This window comes from Musca vetustissima, unplaced genomic scaffold, assembly GCF_032173495.1.
Source record: "Musca vetustissima isolate MV318-11 ecotype Yass unplaced genomic scaffold, APGP_CSIRO_Mvet_v1 utg26900, whole genome shotgun sequence".
NCBI classification, from domain to species: domain Eukaryota; kingdom Metazoa; phylum Arthropoda; class Insecta; order Diptera; family Muscidae; genus Musca; species Musca vetustissima.
The window spans coordinates 116299-140751 of NW_026875936.1; the positions used below are offsets into that span (position 1 = coordinate 116299).

At 32.3% G+C, this 24453-nt stretch overlaps 1 protein-coding gene across 1 annotated transcript; it reads left to right on the top strand.

Moving 5' to 3' along the window:
• The first annotated feature begins 14074 nt into the window (after positions 1 to 14074).
• On the top strand, positions 14075 to 19261 carry LOC133338460 (proton-coupled amino acid transporter 1). The gene is made up of 6 exons (XM_061546632.1): positions 14075 to 14175; positions 14244 to 14604; positions 14670 to 15026; positions 18551 to 18645; positions 18723 to 18895; positions 18970 to 19261. Exons 1-6 carry the CDS (start codon positions 14075 to 14077, stop codon positions 19254 to 19256), a joined length of 1374 nt encoding a protein of 457 aa, XP_061402616.1. The 3' UTR covers positions 19257 to 19261.
• Positions 19262 to 24453: the final 5192 nt, after the last annotated feature.

Consider the following 24453-nt stretch of genomic DNA (forward strand, 5'->3'; position numbering starts at 1 on the left):
GGTTTTGTAAAATTACACTAGACTGCAGTTATTAAAAAAATATGAGCAGAAAAAATACCCTCCAAGAGCTTCGGAGAGCTTTTTCTACGAATTTCGAAGCCATTTTTTTAATCCATTTTTTTTTTTAAACCCAAACATTTTATAATGGGACAAATATAATAAACATTCTACATAATTTTTATTTATTTTTTTAATTTCAAAATTTGATATTTAAAAAAATGTCAGATACGAGTTTTCAACATCGCCATCCCTAATACAATAACAAAATTTAAACGTGTGAACAGAACGTAAAATTATTCGCAATTCTTGCATCATACGACCGACGACACTGGCAGTGATTTTCATTTCCAACCCCTCGTACATTCCTCCTCTTCGTTCTTTACAATGAAAGATAAGTTACTCAAACGGCCCTTAATTGATTAACAATACAAATGCAAAATAAAACCAAGCTGACAACAAAAACGACAAAAGACAGAACAACTTGTTGTAATTTTAAGTTGAAAGCACTTGTCTACAAAAGTCTTTCTTTTTATTTTTTGCAAAAAAAAATGTAGTGGGAAAGTCTGATGCAAAAAATGTACGCATAAAAAGTCAATATTAATAAAAATTGGAACACACTAAGAAGAATGAATTGAAATATGCATTCGCATTGTTATTGGGTGCTTGTGTATATGAGTGTAGCGCTATTATTGAAAGTGGAACCTGACGTGATGGAAAATTTCCAAATAAATTGTTTTATTACATGAAGTCCTATTTTTGTCGCTATTTCTCAAACCTTGGCTGGATGATGAGTTCAAGAATGAAGTGTAGTATATTTAGTATGAAATAATTACTTCAGACGTGAATTTTATACAAGTGGTTGGGTGGGTTCATGGTAAATAGTGCAAGGTATGATATGACGAAGTTTATAATTTATATATTCCTGTCCTCCATACATATTTTTAAACCACTTGCAGAATCTGACATACTAAAACACTGTGAAAAAAGTTGCATTGCATAATCGAACTCAATTCAGTTTCCAGATTTTTGACTTTTCCATTTTTTTTTCAATTACTTGAAATATCAATTATCCTGAATTTGTATGTAATAAAAATCGCACTGTTAAAAACTGATTGAAAGTTGTTCAAAATATATATAAAAAAAATTGTGTTGTTGTGGCACCTTTGAACACCTTCTTCTTTCAAGTCTCATGAAATTTTTTATTTTATAATTTTTGGTTTCTTATAAATTAACTAACTAATAGGTACATATGTAACCTTTAAAATGAATATACATATTACATACTTTAAGCTTGATATAAATATTTTATTGCTGTTTTGAGGGAACCCCCCATCCATTCTCGATTTTAATTTTTCAAGATTTTCAATGGGCTGGTAAATGAATACAAATGCTTGTTAAGGTTTGTAACTTTGCACATATATAATTGAAGATTTAAAAGAGAAGAAAAATAATTTACAAAAAAATTTTGTTATGGTTTTGTTGTTGTTTTTTGTAATTAAAGAAAAGTCCTTATTTTTGATGGCGGGCATGATAACTCCTCACTGGAACATCGGAATCCGAAAATTCCAACGGTGTTAGAAAGAGGTCATGTCTGGCTCTCGTATGAACTAGGATTATTGATTTCGCTCTAAAATTAAGAAAATGGTGGACCTTTGAAAAAATATTTTTTGGAAAATCGCCGATTATTTACCAAAAACTAAGTTAAACAAATAAGAAGATCTTCACCGATTGGCTTTATCCTAGTTCATACGAGAGCTATACACTCCCAGAGAAACGTTGCAAAATTTGGAACCGATTGGATTATTAGTTTTTGAGTTATCGTGCCCGCCATTCGCAAAAAAATGTTTAGAGAAAAACGCGTTTAAAGTTTGAGAAGCCCTTCAGCCGTCACTTGATGCTGACACAATAAATCGGCTATATCTTCAAGAGTTCTTGAGATTTCCACTTGCAATTTTGTAGAGACATTCTTTAATCAGTGTAGATTCGAATTATATGAACAAAAATGTTGACCCCGAGAATGGGGGTCCCCTTAAGGGAAGAAGTCAAAGTGTTCAAAACTGTCCCCCTCCCCTCCCCCCAAGGGGGCACCTTTGAACAAGTCTTGACATTTTTGAACGGCTTGGTTTTCTACAGTGTTCATGTTAAAATATAAATGTATTTTATTCAATCATATCAGAAATGCATTTATTTATTAAAAAAATATATATAAATATTTTTCGAAAATTAAAAAATTCATATCAAAATTTATTAAAACATAAAATGACATAAAAACAAAGATTAATATGGTGAAAAATACAGTTAATTTGAGAAAAATACAGTTGAAATTTTGAGAAATCGAAGCCAAAAGATAAAAACGCCGTTTTTTACTCGAATTTAATGGGCATGTTCAAAGGTGCCCCACCCATGGCATTTTACGGAAATGTATAATAACTTTTTTTTAATGTATAATAACTCACCTACATAAGGAAAATAGTATAATTACTTAAATGCGCCTAAAAGTATACACCACACATTGAAAAATTGATTAAACAGCTGATTGCAAACAAAGTAAAAGATGGGACCAAAATTATACGAATTTTATCCTCAGAATTATTTTTCATACTTATAAGAAAGAACCTAGAGATTAGCTTAAATCAAATTTTTGTCGATACTGCATTTGGTTTTATTAATATTTGATTTTTTTGTCAGATAGAATATACTGTGTCTCCCGAATGCAAGAATATGGAGACGTGAAATTTTATTGATATCCTATTTGGGATAGTTATATTAAATTTGTTCATAGAAAATAGTTCTATATCACGAAAAAAAATCGGGACTCAAATTGTTAAGATGATCAGTAGGTCTATTCTGTATGTTTTTAACAACATTCGATATGTTTATTCCACAATAATTTCATTTGTTTTTTTATTGTTTTTACAATAATAAAATAAATTTTCACAATATCGATAGTTGTTAAAAGTTACAGAATGGGCCTATAAATGAAGGAGCATGAATCTATACGTATGTATGAACCCGAAACAATATATAAATTAAATTGTTTGCGAAATAAGTATTACGAAGCAAATGGTCGCCTGTTGCTTCGCAAAAGTGAGCATGTGGCTACAGTTCTTCTTGAGTGGTATATTATAATTTATATACCTGAAGCCTACGAAAAAATTTCTAAAAACCGAAAAGGATAGACGAATCACTGGACACCATGACAACGCAATCTCTCACATAAGAGCCTTTCTGAAATATGGGTCATCTGACGGGTCATCATTAGTTTGGCGGCTAAACTTTGTATACCCTCCATTCTGAGGGGAAATTCACTTTTATATGAAGGCCATGTAGAATTGTCAGTCTACCTGTATTGTCCAGCAATATTGGTGCTTGCAGTTTCAATATAAAATTAAATTTGTTTAGATAAATTGAAATTTGTAGATCATTGGAATAACTTGGGCAATACTTTTCAATTTATCCAACACTGAATACACATTTTCCACGCTCTCCTCCATAACGATGAGTCATTCTGTTTACAAGAAGACCCCATATTCTTGAACAGATTAAAATGCTATGTCAATTTAGCAGACTGTCTGTCCGTCTGTTGAAATCGTGATAGAACTCGCAATAAATATGACATATCAATCTAATTTGTAGAATAGCTTCCATATAATGGTACATCCCAAATTTTGTAATTTTAAGGGGTGGGGGCTCATTTTCACCAAATTATCTGTAGCAAAATGTGCTACCAAAAACAGTCAATATTTACTTAAATTTCAGGATAAGCTCCATAAAACCTCCGAAATTTCGATAGTGTCAGGGCGTTTATCATATATATTGGCTATATTTGATATTTTAATTTTTGATTAGGTGTAAAAGCTTCCTACCAAATATTTACCATAACATAGCTCACAACGTCCCGATAGATTTTACGTATGTATTTGAAATGTTCACCTCATGATTGTCTCCAGCTTTTTAAAATGCAATGTCTAGATTTTTTGAATCCGAATCTGGCAACCCTAGGGTCATACTTACTTAGCTGGCTTATTACAGAAGCCGAGCACAAAAAAGATTTCCATGCGCGTCGGTCTTTGCGCGCAGCTTTTTCAATTTTAAAGACCATGTACCATAATGTTCTCTTACACTTCATCTTTCCATCTAATTCGTGACATTCCGCTTTTGCGTGAGCCATCAGTTGGCTCGCTTTTATATGCCTTTTGTGTTGGGCACCCTTACCCATTCTTAAAACATGGCCTAGCCAATATAGTCGCTGCAGCTCAATACGTCTGACAATGCCGATTTCCGAAAAAAAATCTTTCGCAGAATTTATAGGGCTAGGGTATATAGGGCTATGCCATTGTAAATTATTGACAGGTAGAGATGTTCCCTTTAACGAATTTTTAGATTTTCCAAAGTCAAAATGCTGTAAATGTCGAGAACGTCATATACACCTGTATAAAATGTAAAAAAAACTTTTCCTATTCCGAATAAATAATTACTTATTTTTATCCAATTATCTCTTTTATCAAAAACCTAATGGTTATGTAAGGTTTCCGAAGTTTCTACACATGTATTATACGTCAGAAGAATATGTCGTATACGTACATTTTTGGATGGACCCTCTCTGTTGTCAGAAGAAAACGATATGCCAAACAATAGACACACAGGTTGGAAAATTTGACTATGACCTTGAACATATCGAAAATAAGGCCTGATAGTTCAAAAACATGTTTTAAATTCTCAAAATACTCACCGAAGATTTGAGATTGTAATGAGAAACCAGAATACCGAATAATAGGTGGTACGATGGGGCCAACCTGAAACTTGTTCCAATAATAATCCAAAATATGAAATAATATCTAATATGGTAATACCCAAACATAGACCAACATTGACAAGCTTTTATTATCAGCTTTTTTGCCTGGCTGGAACTATTGAAAGTTGGATGGGGCTGTATTTTTTGGCCCTAAAACGCAAAAATAACAGATTTTTAAAAAAGTGAAGTTAATCGAAGTGTGCACTAAACGTCTCATGTATAATACAACATGTGGAATGTATAATACGACATGTCGAATCGACTCGATATTTTGTAAACTGAATCAGAAGCAAGAAATACTAATGGTAATATAGAATTCAAGTTTCTGTCACAATGTTTTTTCCATGTTTTTGAAAATTTGACTAGTTTCCCGTTTCCATATATTTAACAGATTTGCTATAAAATCGGTGATAAAATAAATAGTATTTATTATAGTTAGAATGTGGAATCCGGCGAAACATATACATGGAAGCTATAAATCTGAACCGATTTGGAAAACAATTTGAAAAATCTGGTTTCAAAAATTAATTTTCAATACAATGCTAAAATCTAGAAGTGTCTAATTTTTGTTTTTTTTTTTTATAATAAAAAAATCATAAAAGTGTTTCATGTGTCTACATAAATTTTCCGACCACTGTAGCATTTATACAAAATGTACTTTTATTTATCCAAAAACAAAAATGTTTTTAATTTTTTATAAAGATTGACATTACTATAAATCTAGAAATATTTTATACTTGTGACGTAAAAAAAGCTTTTACCCATATAATTTTATGTCATATCGATTTATCACTTTGGAATTCTTCATCATATATGATATATAAAATGTGCATATATAAAATTCCAAGTATAAATTATATACATACGAACATATCTATTCCATAAAAAATATAATATATATATATATATATATATATATATTAAATGCAATCATGTGCCAAAATAAATATAATAAGCCAAAGAACGCATTCCGCGGTAAAAAAAAACAATTCAATTATTTATTGGCAAGAATAAAATACAAAAATTAAAAAAAAAAATATTTGCTTTAAAAAACACACCCACTTAAAAAAATTCATTGATATAAATCATTGTTGGTACGTATAGTTTCAAAATTAAAAAACAAAATAAAAAAGTACCATATACATATATTGAATGAAACATTTGACATATTTTTTTTAATATATATGAAATATTATATAATTTATATTAAGATTCATTCATTTTAATATTCGTGCAAAAAATCATTATCAAATAGTGAATTTATATCTTTTTTTTTTTTTTGAAGTGACAATAAAAATTACTATAAGTAGAGAACTCATTACATTGTAATGACATTTTGCATTGATTATTTAATTAAATTACTCAATTGTAGTGTAAGGATTTCTTGCTACCATTCCTTGGTAATTAGAGAGTGATGCATGTGTCTGCCAGATTTTTGCATTGCATAAAACATTTTATTAAATTATAAATAAGAAGAACCCATATTAATGTTCTTCCTGCTTGATTTAACTTTACCATATCTCCCACATTCAAATACAATAAACGATCATTGACTCTAAAAACCACAAAGAAAATTTGACAAAACAAAATTGCCCAAAAACGCTACCATTCAAAATATTGTTTGGTCTCCTTATTTAATTAAGAATTTTTGCAAAACGTTTCCTTTATTACTTCCGAGACATCTCGTGATTATATAATTACACAAATTGACTTCTATATATAACAAAAAATAAATAAAAAATAATTCATTAATAATGACATTGTTAGTGAGTGTGGCGCAAAACCGCCATTTGACAAGCGTGCGACAAAACTGCTGTCTGTCTTAATAAAAAAAAAACGTTTCTTCGTTTCCACTATTCGTTCAACATTATTTGAATGACGGTGATGGTGTGTGACTGATGACTCGTTTGATCATTCATGTTTGAATTTTAATTGAAAATTAATAGATGATAGAAAAAAAACGAAAACGTTATTAGTTTGATGTATGTGTGTGTGTGTGTGTGAAAATAAATATCATTTGCAAATTGCAAAATTTCTAAAATCAATCCCCTATTATATCTAGGCTTAGTACAGTAGATATCGGATATAAGCATATAAGAAATATTATCAAAAACACCGAGCTTATACATTTTTATATCCGATAATTCCATATAAGAAAAAAAACGCATATAAGAATGAAATCTCGCCATTTTTTGAGTTTTTTATATCCGATATCTACTGTATAATTAAAAACTGGCATTCTATTATATATTACAGAGAAAATTAATATGCGGACAAATAAGATTTTTCATATTTCACGAGGCTGTTTATGCTCTGAGAAAATTAAAACCAAATTACAGATATTAAGAATGGGAACCTGAGTTAGAATTTCCAACATACTGGAAAGGGAGGGGACCTTTATAAGGGGAAATTTAACATAGCCACGCATTAAAAGTTGTCTGAGAAGAATTTCAGTGAAAAAAAGACGGCTAAAACATTCGAAAATTGGGTAAGTCCACAATGGGACTGTGTTTAAACATGTACCCATATCTCAAAAATGTTTTTCATCCTCGTACGCAATGTCAAATTACAGCCTTCAATATTCCATAAATGAGGGGTAAAGATGAACAAATATTCAACAAATATGTTTTGTCACAATCATCTGAGGATTATTAACATGGATGCATGGACAAAATTTTACCTTAAATATTACGACATAGTTTTTTTTCTGATCCAGAATGTATATGGGCAATATTGCCAATTTTTTAATATTCCATTTTCAAAAAAATCAGCTTTTTTGTTTTTGTGGCACATCAATGATTTTTGGCACACATATAGAGAAAAATGTTCTGACTCCGAAACCGTTCGCAATCATTTCTTTCAAGAAATTTCAGAAAGAAATGTGTGGGTTATTCTGCTATTTTACCCGAATTTCGCCGAAAAATTTACATATGTAATAATAATCACTTTTTGTGCATAAGTATACGCCTTGCGGATTATATCAAGACCCTTCCGATAAATCTTAGAATTCTATAAATAGGAATAAATCTTAAAATAAAATAATATTATGAAATATACATTTTAAAAATCGCGTAATTCTCAAAATCATTTGATGTGCATGCGGTTTCCAGGAAGTACTGAAGTTTATCTTCCAATCCATATATATTTTGCGAAATTTCATTTGACGGCTAAGATGTGCCGCACGTTACATTGAAGTACCCAAAAAATCGTAAATCGCGAATAATTTCCGAAAACTCCATATGCCATTAACGCGCATCCGATTTCGGTGTGAACCCTAAAAAAATACATCGATCTATACCGATTTAAATGTGGTCCATTAAGAACCATGGATGTGCCAGCTCACACTATTTTTGAGATAAATTGGGTACATCTCTCTTTCGGCTGAAGTTTTTAAAGTTCTCTTTTCGAAAACGATCAAAATCCGTATGAGGACATATATTGAAGCGGAAATGATACACAACGCAAATAAATCCGCGATATTTTCAAAAACATTTTTGGCCAAATTTCGTGTTTTTGGAAGGCCAGTTCTTGCCGTTCTAGTAGATGGATTTTCACGAAGAAGATTTTATATCATCCGAAACGTAAAAAACCTTATTGATCGCGGGTACCCATATCATTCAGTTGACAGATCTAAAAATTTGGCCCGAAAAATAGGTTTTTTAGAAATTTGATCGCACAAAATTCGCATCTTCGGATGAATATTACTCTGAAGCTGTGCATACTACATACACAAAATACATATCAAATTACGCAGATTCGCGACTACAATAATCTTATAATCGATTTTTATAAATTCCTGTTTGCGTATTAATGCTAGAAGTAAAATTAAAAAAAAAACACTCAAAATCGAGCTTCAAAATGTCAGCATCATTTAAAGGTAGATGTAGTTAAAATTTTGAAAAATGATACATAAGAGGCGTAGTCCCCATTTTGTTGGCTTCTAGTTTTACTTTGACACGAAGACCGTGAAATGAGTGGCTTAATCACAAATCGATAGAGAACATAAAAAACTGGTTCGCCTCAACCTGTTTTTACACATTTCTGTACATTAAAGTAGACACAGCTTCCACCAAAATAAAGTTTGGAGGTCAATATCTTGAACAGTTTGCACCGACAGATCAATTAACCCAAAACTATTCACTTTTTTTCATATACTTAAGTAGTTCCTGCGTTATAAAGGGATGAACCTCCGCTTCAGCTATGTTAAAAAATTGGCAATATTGCCCATATACGTTATGGTGTCTCCGATGAATATTTCAAGGTGTTGCTGCCCGGAAATCTCATGTTTAAGATTGTAATAAGTAAGTTCGTTAAGTTCGACCTGACCTGATATTTATACCCTACACAACTATGTTGTCAGAGTATAATAGCTTTGTGCAACCCCAAGAGTTTGTAACGCCGCGAAATATTGGTCCTAGACCCAACTTTAAGTATACCGGTCGTCATATTTCGACTAGCTGAGTCAATCTAGACATGTGTGTCCGTCCTTCTGTCCATTATTATTTGTAAACACGATGCAGGCCACAGTTATGGACCAATCTCCACGAAATTTTTCATATAGGTTCGGGCCAAGGAAGGGCCCTATTGTTTTTGGTAATGATACGTTTTTTGTCTGTTTTTCTAGTCGCTCTAGAGGCCACAATAATGACCCGAACACCACGAAATTTTACACCAAGAAGTCAATCTGACATGACTGTTTTGATAAAGGTCAATATTTAGCGGTCAAATGGACCCTGAAATTAATATTCTGTGGCGTATACATTTTCTCCTGAAGGACATAGACCAAGATGAGTTGCAAACCTTTAAATTGATACCAATTATATTGTTGTATGTATTCGGATGTGGGAGTTATACGTATATATATTAAAAATGTCTATGTGTTATGATATTACTATTACCTCTCTAGATTGCGGAAATGCTGTGCTGATTACTTTGAAATTTTACTTGAAGTTCCGATTGCGATCAAGGACGATGCCTATAATTTTCGGTGATGTTGAGATAATAAATACGAGGTGCACTGAACCGAAAATTTTTTTCAGATTTTCTAGTCCCTCTGGAGGCTGTTATTATATGCAGAACATCACATGTTTTACACGGTGAAGGGTATCTGACCAAATACTTAGAGCGGCTGTTTAGATAATGATCGGTCAATATTCAGAGGTTAAAATCAACCAAAACCGAAAGTGACCAAATTTATTTATCTATTTGATGTTTTAAATATTCACCTAGCGAATTATTGCCCAGGCTCAGAATATAGAACCGAATTGACTGTAATAAGTATTACAGTATCTCTATAGGTTATTAGTGAAGGACCACTTTCATAAACTTTTTTAATTCTAACTCTTTGTTGGAAAATAATTGTGAGTGTGGTTTTTTTTTAGATTGTGAAACGATTATTATCAAAAATTTTAACACAGCCCAATCGCACCTACGGGGTTAATTATTAAGAACGTGTGTTCGAATTTACGCACATTATTTTCAAACTTAAAAAAAAAAACAAAAATAATATATCCCATTTATAAAAAAAAATTTAGGTTTTCATCTTCTCTATATATTTCGATATGTAAATTAGTTTTTCCTTATTTATTAAACGCCTGAAAGTATGCTACATTTTTACATGAATAGTGACAATAATTAGTACTTCTATTCTCTATCGATGTTGAAGGGCATTTTTAGGCTGGTGATATTTCAATGACACCTAACCGGTGGTTGCTTAAAGTTTTTTATACCCTTCACCACACTGTGGTACAGGTTACTATGTCTTTGTGCATATGTTTGTAACAGGCAAAAATAATCGAGATAGACCCATGGTTCCTTTTGTGAATACACATAGAATCACTTTCTAAGTCGATTTATGCATGTCCGTCCGTCCGTCTGTCTGTCCATGTTAAATTGTAAACAAAGTACAGGTCGCATTTATGATCCGAAATGGATGAAATTTGGCATAGGTCACTTATTCGGCCCAAGGACGAACCCTATTGAAATTGGGAAAAACGGTTCAGATTTAGATATAGCTCTAATATATATATTTAACCGATTTAATGTAAACGGTCCCTATATATCTTTCGATTTGCATGAAATTTGGTACAGCCTAATCCTTTAGGTCTAGAATGGTGTCTGCCAAGTTTCGTAAAAATCGGTCAAGATTTAGATATAGCTCCAATATATAGTTTCGTCCGATTTCATGTAAATGGTGCCCCAAAGTCCATATATATCCTTTGATTTGCACTAAATTTGGCATAACGTACTGAATTAAGTCTAGAGTGATGTCTGCCAAGTTTCGAGAAAATTGGTTCAGATTTAGATATAGCTCCCATGTATAGTTTCGCCAGATTTCATGTAAATGGTGCCCCAAAGTCCCTATATATCTTTCGATGTGCACGAAATTTGGCATAACGTGCTTAATTGTGCCTAGAATGATGTCTGCCAACTTTCGAGAAAATCGGTCCAGATTTAGATATAGCTCCCATATATAGTTTCGTCCGATTTCATGTAAATGGTGCCCCAAAGTCCCTATATATCCTTCGATTCGCACGAAATTTGGTACAGCCTAATCATTTGAGTCTAGAATGATGTCTGTCAAGTTTCGTGAAAATCGGTCCAGATTTAGATAGACGCACCATATATATTTTCGCCCGATTTCAAACTCCTCATGTTAGTTTAAGTTTGCACATCGTACAAAATTGAGCATAAAATTATATAGTTGCGTTTTCTAGAAGTACAGACATAGCCCAACGGATGACCCATTTATATTTGCTTGAAGTCGATTTACATACTTTATGGATAGATCTAGGTAGATTCACATTTAGATAAATATCACATATTTTATTTCATCCAATTTCATGCTAATAGTCCTGTTTAATATACCCATAGTGATGAAGGATATCATATAGTCGGCCCCGTCCGACTTTACTACTTTCCTTACTGGTTTTATATATTTTTTAATATTTAATTTTTAGCATCGAAAATTTATTTTCTCACAACACTTTTCTATGCAAAACAATGTTTTATGGTATTCGTAAATTTATTGTAGTACCAATACCAATTTTTTTAGAACATACCCAACACAGCTTTGTTATGAACTTTGCGTAATGAAAGATGGAAGTTTCCAAAACACTTAATTTTGTTTCGATTTATACCGTGCTTTTTGTGCCAGGCTAAGAACTTTTCGAACTGTCCTCGTACATTCACAATAGGAATCTTCTTCCACTCCCAACCCTGACCTGGATTTTGTCTTCTCGTGTTAGCCAAAAATTGTATTTGAAACACTTCCTGCCGTCTTTTTCCAAATATTTAGATAATAATTCGACTTATATTATATTCAATAGCCTATTGCATACCTTTCGCTACAAACACAGCAATATTTTAATATTTTAAAAACTGTCCTAATTCTAATATTTAGAAATGTAGATCAAAATTTGTCAATTTTGAATATTTGTGGTACAACACAATGACGCACGTGATATAGTTTTGAAACAATTCATTTCATTATACTTCATATTATGTGACTTTTTGCGATTTTGTAATATTTCTCTAAAAAAGACAAATTCCAATTGCGTGCCTGTCAATTAGAAATTCTACATAACTACACGATTTGTAAAAAAGCAAAAAAATTATATAAAACTTTCCATTCAGATTTTCTATAATTAAAAAAATTGTAACAATAATGAAAGTAATTATTACAGGCCAGAGCACCACCACTTCTAATATTGTGAATTGAATAGATGAAAAGGAGGGCGGAGGAAAGCGAGTCTAAAGGGCCTGTTAACTACCGCAAATGAAACCGTGCAAAATAGAACCCCTATCACAGACATAGTTGATCAATCAATCTCCAACAATTCACAACAATAAGAACGAGGCTTTGCACGCCTTTCTTCGTGATATTTGTTTTATTTTTTTTTCTCCCATCGAGAACAGTTGTGAAATTAAATTAATTGTTGCACTACTTAGTGGAAATGGAACAACAACAACAAATACAGAATACAAACAGATAAAAAAATTTTCTAATAAAGATCAATAAGTGATTTTTGGTTTGATAGCCGGACGATCAGAGATAGGTTAGAAAGTTTCTTATCAGCGATCGTGCTGAACGGACGTGAATATTGGGAAAGAAAGAAAAAAAATAATAATTAAAAAAAGAAATTATGGCTCGTCGGAGTGACATTAAAGATCCTATGGAAGGACATTCGCTATTGGTGCAGTGGAAAAATACCAGACACAATTCGTTTTGCATAGAGGACGAGGAAGATGAAGCCACTGCGTTTAATAGCAAATCGGGTTTAATTGAACAATTAAATGTAAGATTGTGCAAGGATATATCCTTGAAGGATATATACTTGAGAGAAAAAGTTTGAAACTAAAGATGTGCCGCAAACAAAATATAAATATTTTTATTATAACAATTCGATTAATAAATCGGGTCTATAATCGGTTTTTATTTGCAATTATTGATTTTGTTGTGGTGATAAATAAAGCCTTGAAAAAAATATTCTTTTAAAAATCCAGGCCTCTGAATGTCCCCACAAAAATTTTCTTTTTAAAATCCGCGCCTTGTCTAGTCCTTGAAAAAATATTCTTTTAAAAATCCAGGCCTCTGAATGTCCCCACAAAAATTTTCTTTTAAAAATCCAGGCCTCTGAATGTCCCCACAAAAATTTTCTTTTTAAAATCCACGCCTTGTCTAGTCCTTGAAAAAATATTCTTTTAAAAATCCACACCTTGTCTAGTCCTTGAAAAAATATTCTTTTAAAAATCCACGCCTTGTCTAGTCCTTGATAAAAATTCTTTTAAAAATCCACGCCTTGTCTAGTCCTTGAGAAAAAATCGTTTAAAAATCCACGCCTTGTCTAGTCCTTGAAAAAATATTCTTTTAAAAATCCACGCCTTGTCTAGTCCTTGAAAAAATATTCTTTTAAAAATCCACGCCTTGTCTAGTCCTTGAAAAAATATTCTTTTAAAAATCCACGCCTTGTCTAGTCCTTGAAAAAATATTCTTTTAAAAATCCACGCCTTGTCTAGTCCTTGAAAAAATATTCTTTTAAAAATCCACGCCTTTGAAGGTCCTGGAAAAATATTATTTTATAAATCCACGCCTTTGAAGGTCCTGGAAAAATATTTTTTAAAAAAATCCTCGCCTCTAATGGTCATTGAAAAATATTTTTTATAAGAAATTTACAAATTTTCCCTTTCTATTAAACCTCCCTCGTAATCATAGAAACATCGAATTTGACAACTGATTTGTTTATTTACAAAATTCCCAAACCCAAAATTAATTTTTAAATGTTTTCTTGTTTACAGAAGAAGAAACCTCCGGCACCCATTACGCATTTAACTGAGGCTCCCAATGTCGACGATCACATCAAAAAGGAAATACCCACCAGGTGAGTTGAAGAAAACCTTCGTGATTTTCAATATAAAACCCAATTAATTTCTAAAATTCTATTCACAGCTATTTCCAGTCCATTATCCATCTGTTCAAGGGTAATATTGGTCCTGGCCTCTTTGCCATGGGTTTTGCCTTTATGCATGGTGGATTGGTATTGGCCCCCATATTGACCATTCTCATTGCCCTGATTTCCATACATTGTCAGCATATGCTGATCAACTCCTCGGTGAAAATGAAGGAGTTGAAGAACACAGAAAAATATCCCGATTTTGCTGAGACCATCGAACAGTGTTTTGAGACCGGACCAAGGGCAACACAAAAATTAGCTAAGACCATGAAGACGTTGGTGAATCTGTTCATTTGTATTACACAGCTGGGGTTCTGCTGCATATATTTTGTATTTATCGGAACAAATATTAAGCAGGTAAGTGATCGGAAGACGGATTCGCAATTTCAGAATTAAATAAAAATTTTTTTTTGCAATTTCAGATACTATTGGCCTATGACATCGATCTGGATGTCCACTATGTCATGCTGATCACGTTCATTCCGATTTGGTTAAGTTCCATGATCACAAATTTAAAGTACCTGACACCGGTGTCATTCATTGCGAATATTTGCATGATCTGCGGCCTTTCGATAACCATGTATTACGGCCTGAAGGATGGCCTGCCAGATGTGGCGGAACGTAAACTTTTCACCAGTCCCATGGAATTGGCTTTGTATTTTGGCACCGCCATCTTTGCCTTCGAGGGTATTGCCTTGGTGCTGCCACTGAAAAATGCCATGGCCAATCCAAATAATTTTGATCGTCCCATGGGGGTACTGAATGTGGGCATGTTCTTTGTAAGTATTTTTAAAATTATACTTTAAAAATATATTATTTACAAAATCCGCACTTTTTCTAGACCTTTAAAAATCCTTGATAGAAGACTTGAAAAAATATTCTTTAAAAAATCCACGCCTTGATAGAAGACTTGAAAAAATATTCTTTAAAAAATCCACGCCTTGATAGAAGACTTGAAAAAATATTCTTTAAAAAATCCACGCCTTGATAGAAGACTTGAAAAAATATTCTTTAAAAAATCCACGACTTGATAGAAGACTTCTTTAAAAAATCCACGCCTTGATAGAAGACTTGAAAAAATATTCTTTAAAAAATCCACGACTTGATAGAAGACTTCTTTAAAAAATCCACGCCTTGATAGAAGACTTGAAAAAATATTCTTTAAAAAATCCTCGACTTGATAGAAGACTTCTTTAAAAAATCCACGACTTGATAGAAGACTTCTTTAAAAAATCCAGGCCTTGATAGAAGACTTCTTTAAAAAATCCACGCCTTGATAGAAGACTTCTTTAAAAAATCCACGACTTGATAGAAGACTTCTTTAAAAAATCCAGGCCTTGATAGAAGACTTCTTTTAAAAATCCAGGCCTTGATAGAAGACTTCTTTTAAAAATCCACGCCTTGATAGAAGACTTCTTTAAAAAATCCAGGCCTTGATAGAAGACTTCTTTAAAAAATCAACGCCTTGATAGAAGACTTCTTTAAAAAATCCACGCCTTGATAGAAGACTTCTTTAAAAAATCCACGCCTTGATAGAAGACTTCTTTAAAAAATCCACGCCTTGATAGAAGACATCTTTAAAAAATCCACGCCTTGATAGAAGACATCTTTAAAAAATCCACGCCTTGATAGAAGACTTCTTTAAAAAATCCACGCCTTGATAGAAGACTTCTTTAAAAAATCCACGCCTATTCTAGTCCCTGAAAAAATATTCTTTAAAAAATCCACGCCTATTCTAGTCCCTGAAAAAATATTCTTTAAAAAATCCACGCCTATTCTAGTCCCTGAAAAAATATTCTTTAAAAAATCCACGCCTATTCTAGTCCCTGAAAAAATATTCTTTAAAAAATCCACGCCTATTCTAGTCCCTGAAAAAATATTCTTTAAAAAATCCACGCCTATTCTAGTCCCTGAAAAAATATTCTTTAAAAAATCCACGCCTATTCTAGTCCCTGAAAAAATATTCTTTAAAAAATCCACGCCTATTCTAGTCCCTGAAAAAATATTATTTAAAAAATCCACGCCTATTCTAGTCCCTGAAAAAATATTCTTTAAAAAATCCACGCCTATTCTAGTCCCTGAAAAAATATTATTTAAAAAATCCACGCCTATTCTAGTCCCTGAAAAAATATTCTTTAAAAAATCCACGCCTATTCTAGTCCCTGAAAAAATATTCTTTAAAAAATCCACGCCTATTCTAGTCCCTGAAAAAATATTCTTTAAAAAATCCACGCCTATTCTAGTCCCTGAAAAAATATTCTTTAAAAAATCCACGCCTATTCTAGTCCCTGAAAAAATATTCTTTAAAAAATCCACGCCTATTCTAGTCCCTGAAAAAATATTCTTTAAAAAATCCACGCCTATTCTAGTCCCTGAAAAAATATTCTTTAAAAAATCCACGCCTATTCTAGTCCCTGAAAAAATATTCTTTAAAAAATCCACGCCTATTCTAGTACCTGAAAAAATATTCTGTGAAAAATCCACGCCTATTCTAGTCCCTGAAAAAATATTCTTTAAAAAATCCACGCCTATTCTAGTCCCTAAAAAAATATTCTTTAAAAAATCCACGCCTATTCTAGTCCCTGAAAAAATATTCTTTAAAAAATCCACGCCTATTCTAGTCCCTGAAAAAATATTCTTTAAAAAATCCACGCCTATTCTAGTCCCTGAAAAAATATTCTTTAAAAAATCCACGCCTATTCTAGTCCTTGAAAAAATATTCTTTAAAAAATCCACGCCTATTCTAGTCCCTGAAAAAATATTTTTTAAAAAATCCACGCCTATTCTAGTCCCTGAAAAAATATTTTTTAAAAAATCCACGCCTATTCTAGTCCCTGAAAAAATATTCTTTAAAATATCCACGCCTATTCTAGTCCCTGAAAAAATATTCTTTAAAAAATCCACGCCTATTCTAGTCCCTGAAAAAATATTCTTTAAAAAATCCACGCCTATTCTAATCCCTGAAAAAAAATTCTTTAAAAAATCCAGGCCTTGATAGACCCGTTGAAAAAATATTCTTTAAAAAATCCAGGCCTTGAAAAAATATTCTTTAAAAAATCCCCGCCTTTAGCTGTGATAGTCCCTGAAAAATATTCTTTAAAAAATCCAGGCCTTGATAGACCCGTTGAAAAAATATTCTTTAAAAAATCCAAGCCTATTCTAGTCCCTGAAAAAATATTCTTTAAAAAATCCACGCCTATTCTAGTCCCTGAAAAAATATTCTTTAAAAAATCCACGCCTATTCTAGTCCCTGAAAAAATATTCTTTAAAAAATCCACGCCTATTATAGTCCCTGAAAAAATATTCTTTAAAAAATCCACGCCTATTCTAGTCCCTGAAAAAATATTCTTTATAAAATCCACGCCTATTCTAGTCCCTGAAAAAATATTCTTTAAAAAATCCACGCCTATTCTAGTCCCTGAAAAAATATTCTTTATAAAATCCACGCCTATTCTAGTCCCTGAAAAAATATTCTTTAAAAAATCCACGCCTATTCTAGTCCCTGAAAAAATATTCTTTTAAAAATCCACGCCTGTTGTAGTCCCTGAAAAAATATTCTTTAAAAAATCCACGCCTGTTGTAGTCCCTGAAAAAATATTCTTTAAAAAATCCACGCCTATTCTAGTCCCTCAAAAAATATTCTTTAAAAAATCCACGCCTATTCTAGTCCCTCAAAAAATATTCTTTAAAAAATCCACGCCTATTCTAGTCCCTGAAAAAATATTCTTTTAAAAATCCACGCCTGTTGTAGTCCCTGAAAAAATATTCTTTAAAAAATCCACGCCTATTCTAGTCCCTGAAAAAATATTCTTTAAAAAATCCACGCATGTTGTAGTCCCTGAAAAAATATTCTTTAAAAAATCCACGCCTATTCTAGTCCCTGAAAAAATATTCTTTAAAAAATCCACGCCTGTTGTAGTCCCTGAAAAAATATTCTTTAAAAAATCCACGCCTGTTGTAGTCCCTGAAAAAATATTCTTTAAAAAATCCACGTCTGTTGTAGTCCCTGAAAAAATATTCTTTAAAAAATCCACGCCTATTCTAGTCCCTGAAAAAATATTCTTTAAAAAATCCACGCCTGTTGTAGTCCCTGAAAAAATATTCTTTAATAAATCCACGCCTGTTGTAGTCCCTGAAAAAATATTCTTTAAAAAATCCACGCCTGTTGTAGTCCCTGAAAAAATATTCTTTAAAAAATCCACGCCTGTTGTAGTCCCTGAAAAAATATTCTTTAAAAAATCCACGGCTATTGTAACCCTTGAAATATAATTTATCTTTAATTTTTGTATTAATTTATTTCCAGGTCACCCTAATGTTCATGGCAGCCGGTATGGTTGGTTACATCAAATGGGGTGATGATGTGGCCGGCAGTTTAACTCTCAATCTTGGAGACACCATGTAAGATTTTTATTTTGAAATTCAATATTTTATGTATCCCACTTAACTCTTTCTCTTTTTTCTTCCTCTCTATTCAGTGGTGCACAAATTGTGAAAGCCATGGTCTCAATGGGTGTCCTATTCGGATATCCTCTACAATTCCACATAGCCATACAAATTATGTTACCATCTGTGATAGAAACATTCAAATGTTACAATCATACCTTGGCGGCAAATTTATCCTTTAGAACTGTAATGGTAGTGGTGACATGTAAGTATCATATACACACACAAATATCAAGATTCAAAAAATTCAGAATAATAAAAAATCCTTTTTTCTTCCAGTGGGCATTGCTGAATTGGTACCCAATTTGGGTCTCTTCATTTCCCTCATCGGTTCCCTTTGCTCCACCGCCTTGGCTTTGGTCTTCCCTCCGATTATAGAAATAATTGTCAAGCGGGACATTGTGAACTGCTGTTCCCGCTATTGGATGTATTTGAAAAATACCATCATTTTGATATTGGCCATGGCCGGTTTTCTGGCCGGAACCTATGAAAGTTTATCGGAAATCATTAAAGAATTTAGCCATAAAGAAATTGAAATGCCCACCACACCAGCTGAGTGGACATAAGCAGAGAGGGAACTTCGGAGGCGGAGGCATCCACCATCCATGCCATATAGAGCGCAAAACGTGATTTAAAACAACAAAAAACAATAACACTTAAATAATTTATGTATATTATTTTATTTTTTTTTTTCATTATTAGTGCCTAAGCTTAAACAAATTAGATGTTAATTGTAATTTTAATTAAAAAAATTACCTCAAATACTTAGTTATAGAATTTAAAAATAAAACAAAAAAATAGTATATATAAAAATATAATGCATATATTTTATATGTATTTCGATATTTTTATTTACAAAAATAATAAAAATAAAAATATATAAAACAACAAATTTATTTGTTTTTTCATTTTTAGAAGAACATTTTTAAATAATTTTTTCAGGCTTACAAGAGGCGTGGATTTTTTAAAGAATATTTTTTCAAGGCCAATACAAGATGCGTGGATTTTTTAAAGAATATTTTTTCAAGGCCAATACAAGAGGCGTGGATTTTTTAAAGAATATTTTTTCAAGGCCAATACAAGAGGCGTGGATTTTTTAAAGAATATTTTTTTTTTCGTTGGTAACGATATGCTTGGGTTTTTCATCTTGAGGGTCTAAGAGAGGTATTAGACCTTTTTCTATCTTTCAAGACTATTATAAGAAAAGATCTCCCATGTGGGCCTTTGTTCGTAAAATATAACTTTTGATTGTTTCTGTTTCTGTTTTGTTTTTTTTTTTTTTTTTTTTTTTTGGCAATTGACGTCCATCGGAATTAGTCCTCTGCATTTTTGTTATCAATTGTTTTATTTTCTCTTCAAAACTTCAAGCAGCGGAAACTTATTAATGGAAAAAAATTCTTCACAATCAAAAACATTGTTCGGCGGGCATTTCAAAATAATCAAATTAATTTTTGAAAACTCCACCGATTTGAAAAAGTTAATAAATAACGAAAACATTTTAGTTTGTTACTGACATACGTCATGACTTAGCGGATCCATAACCCAATCGGGTGGGATTTGCAAAGCCACTCCAAATGTTTATACCCTACACAAATATGTTGCCAGGGTATTATAGCTTTGTGCAGCCCCAAGAGTTTGTAACGCCGCTAAATATTGGTCCTAGACCCACCTTTAAGTATACCGATCGTCATATCTCGACTAGCTGATTCAATCTAGACATGTGTGTCGGTCCGTCTGTCCATTATAATTTGTAAACACGATAGAGGCCACAGTTAAGGACCATTCTTCACGAAATTTTGCATGTATGATGGGTTCTGGGCAATGAAGACCCCTATTGTTTTTGGTAAAGATCGGTTAATATTAAGGGGATGAAATGGACCAAAAACTTTATTTTTGTCTGATTTTCTGGTCGCCCCAGAGGTCACAATTATGGCCCAAATATGGCGAATTTTTACATGGAGAGGGGATTGGGCCAAAGAATAAGCATACCTGTTTTGATAACGATCGATCAATATTTAGCGGGTCGTTTTTAAATGTTCCATGAGGTTCCAGTTATGGTCAAGGACAACGCCTATAATTTTCGGTGATCAGATCAGATAATAATAATTTTGGGATGAAGTGGACCGAAATCTTATTTTTTTGATTCGGTCTATAGGCTACAATTATAAGGCGAACATCACCAGTAATTAGAAGGGCTGTACTAAATATTTGTAATATTCGGAAAATATGTCAGTTTAAGGCAAGAGGTGCAACTATCGCGAAATATTGCCCAGGCTCGCAATAAAAATCCGCAGAAAGATGAATACTGTAGTAGTTGTGTAGGGTATCGTATGGTCGGCCCCGTCCGACTATACTGCTCTGCTCAAAGGTTTTTGTTCTATTTGGACAAATTAACTTGCAGTCATATTATCGCATAAATATTGACATGTCCGAATACGGCCTGACAACATTTCACATCCGAATAGAAGTTCTTCGAGTACTTAGCATGATCTATGTAGACACAAACAATTACGTCGATAATTATTAAAAATACACATTTTAAATATTATTTACAAGTAAACAAAAATCCGTTTATAGTCCAAATATTAAAAAGCCTACCCATGTAAATGTGATGATTCATAAGAACATATCACTAAAACACCTATAGAGAGGGTCTATCCGGTCTACAGAAGATTATGTGAAGGTATTTTTTTAGCATTTGATGTCACTATCTGCAATTGCATTTCGCCCACGTTCATTAAAAATAATCCACTGCATTTTTGCGTTATCAACATGCATGCTTACCTCTTCAAAACTTCAACCTCAACAAGTACTGTTATAACTCCCAACGATTCGATGGGTAAATAATATACCAAAAACATTTCAATTTCACACTGACAGACGTCTTGGCTTAAGAGTCTCTATCTACCACCCAATCATGTGGGATTTGCAACGCCACTTCAAATGTTTTTTTTTTGTCTTTGGACAAATACACCTGCAGGCGTATTATCACCTAATTATTGGCATGTGCGAATGCGTCAATACTTAACGCATCGAGTAATTTTGTTGACAGTTATTAAAAATATATTCTTTAAAAAATCCACGCCTTGTTTAGGTTCTTGAAACAATTATTCTTTAAAAAATCCACGCCTTGTTTAGGTTCTTGAAACAATTATTCTTTAAAAAATCCACGCCTTGTTTAGGTTCTTGAAACAATTATTCTTTAAAAAATCCACGCCTTGTTTAGGTTCTTGAAAAAATTTTCATTAAAAAATCCACGCCTTGTTTAGATCCTTGAAAAAATATTCTTTAAAAAATCAACGCCTTGTTTAGATCCTTGAAAAAATATTCTTTAAAAAATCCACGCCTTGTTTAGATCCTTGAAAAAATATTCTTTAAAAAATCCACGCCTTGTTTAGATCCTTGAAAAAGAAATTCTTTAAAAAATCCACGCCTTGTTTAGGTCCTTGAAAAAAATTCTTTAAAAAATCCACGCCTTGTTTAGGTCCTTGAAAAAAAATTCATAAAAAAATCCACGCCTTGTTTAGGTCCTTGAAAAAAATATTCTTTAAAAAATCAACGCCTTGTTTATTCTTTAAAAAATCAACGCTGACATGTGGTCCAAACAAATCTCAGTCAATTTAAAATACATTTCCTCTTAATTAAAATAAATAGCCATTTCAGGGCTACATTTCTCGACAATTAATAAATTAATCTCAATCGTAAGGGCTGGATGGCAAAAAACAGGAAATAATTCCAACCATTTGTAATATTTTGAATATTCAACTCTCCATCCCGTAGGTGGCCTTTCTTTGTGAGATATTAGAACATCAGATTCAGATTTCAATATCTGGATGAAAGAGGTTTTTTTTCTAGTTACCATACCAGTTTTTTCAAAATCGAATAAAATATTATCTCAATATGCAAATGCGAATAAATAAAAAACCCCATTTAAACCAAATTAATCTGGCACATTAAAACAAATTGGTGTATTTTTTCATTTAACAAATACGCAAAAAATTCAAGACTTACTGGCGCCAAACAACTGGGAATTGTTGTTGTTTTTTTTTTATTTGACTATAAAAAGTCGTTGTACCCACTTAGGATTGGCAATTAATCATTGAACCCCCAACAAGCGAACGATCGAACGAATCAGGAACTACACATCTCTGTTCACTTAAGGTAGTTGACGGTTTCATTCATTATTTCCGGTTTATTAACTGATTGACTGACTGAGAATCAAAATCGAACAGTCCAACGATCGATCGTTCGAGTGACTGACTGACCAATAGACCGACCCACCAAGCTTGTTACTTTTTTGTCACATAACAAATTGTTTTGTTTTTAGTTTTTTATTCACCGGCTGCCATATTTAGATTGGCGTACTTTTTGTAAACCACAACAATTCAATAAAAATCGAAAAACCAAACATGAATGGAAAACACCACAACGTGATGAACATTTGTTTCCCTCAACATAAGTGGACTACCGCGCAGGGCAGTAGTGGTCAAGATCAATGTCTGTGTTGCGACGATGTTCACTTGTAAACGTGAACTACATATTTATTGCATATTTTTTTGTTCTAATTTGAGATTTACGATTTTGAGATTTTTTTTTCTGGAAAATTTCGGATTTGAAATAGGAAGTAGATTTGATATTTTAATTGAAATTTTATGGCTTCAATTAGGAAAATTTAATCAAATCTGACCATGGTATTTTTAATAATATTTTTTAAGGACCTAAACAAGGCGTGGATTTTTTAAAGAATATTTTTTCAAGGATCTAAACAAGGCGTGGATTTTTTAAAGAATATTTTTTCAAGGATCTAAACAAGGCGTGGATTTTTTAAAGAATATTTTTTCAAGGATCTAAACAAGGCGTGGATTTTTTAAAGAATATTTTTTCAAGGATCTAAACAAGGCGTGGATTTTCTAAAGAATATTTTTTCAAGGATCTAAACAAGGCGTGGATTTTTTAAAGAATATTTTTTCAAGGATCTAAACAAGGCGTGGATTTTTTAAAGAATATTTTTTCAAGGATCTAAACAAGGCGTGGATTTTTTAAAGAATATTTTTTCAAGGATTGTGGATTTAAGGGATTTTTAAGGATATTTTTTCAAGGATCTAAACAAGGCGTGGATTTTCTAAAGAATATTTTTTCAAGGATCTGAACAAGGCGTGGATTTTTTAAAGAATATTTTTTCAAGGATCTAAACAAGGCGTGGATTTTTTAAAGAATATTTTTTCAAGGATTGTGGATTTAAGGGATTTTTAAGGATATTTTTTCAAGGATCTAAACAAGGCGTGAATTTTTTAAGGATATTTTTTCAAGGATCTAAACAAGGCGTGGATTTTTTAAGGATATTTTTTCAAGGATCTAAACAAGGCGTGAATTTTTTAAGGATATTTTTTCAAGGATCTAAACAAGGCGTGGATTTTTTAAGGATATTTTTTCAAGAATCTAAACAAGGCGTGTATGTACTTTTAATAACTATCAACAAAATTACTTGATGCATTAAGTATTGACGCATTCGCACATGTCAATATTTAGGTGATAATATGCCTGCAAGTGTATTTGTCCAAACACAAAATAAAAACATTTCAAGTGGCTTTGCAAATCCCACATAGAGACCCTTAAGCCAAGATTACTGTCAGTGTCAAACTGAAATGTTTTTGATACTTTATTTACCCAACAAATCGGTGGGGGAGTTATAGCGATAATTGTTGAGGTTGAAGTTTTGAAGAGGTAAGCATGAATGCTGATAACGCAAAAATGCAGTGGATT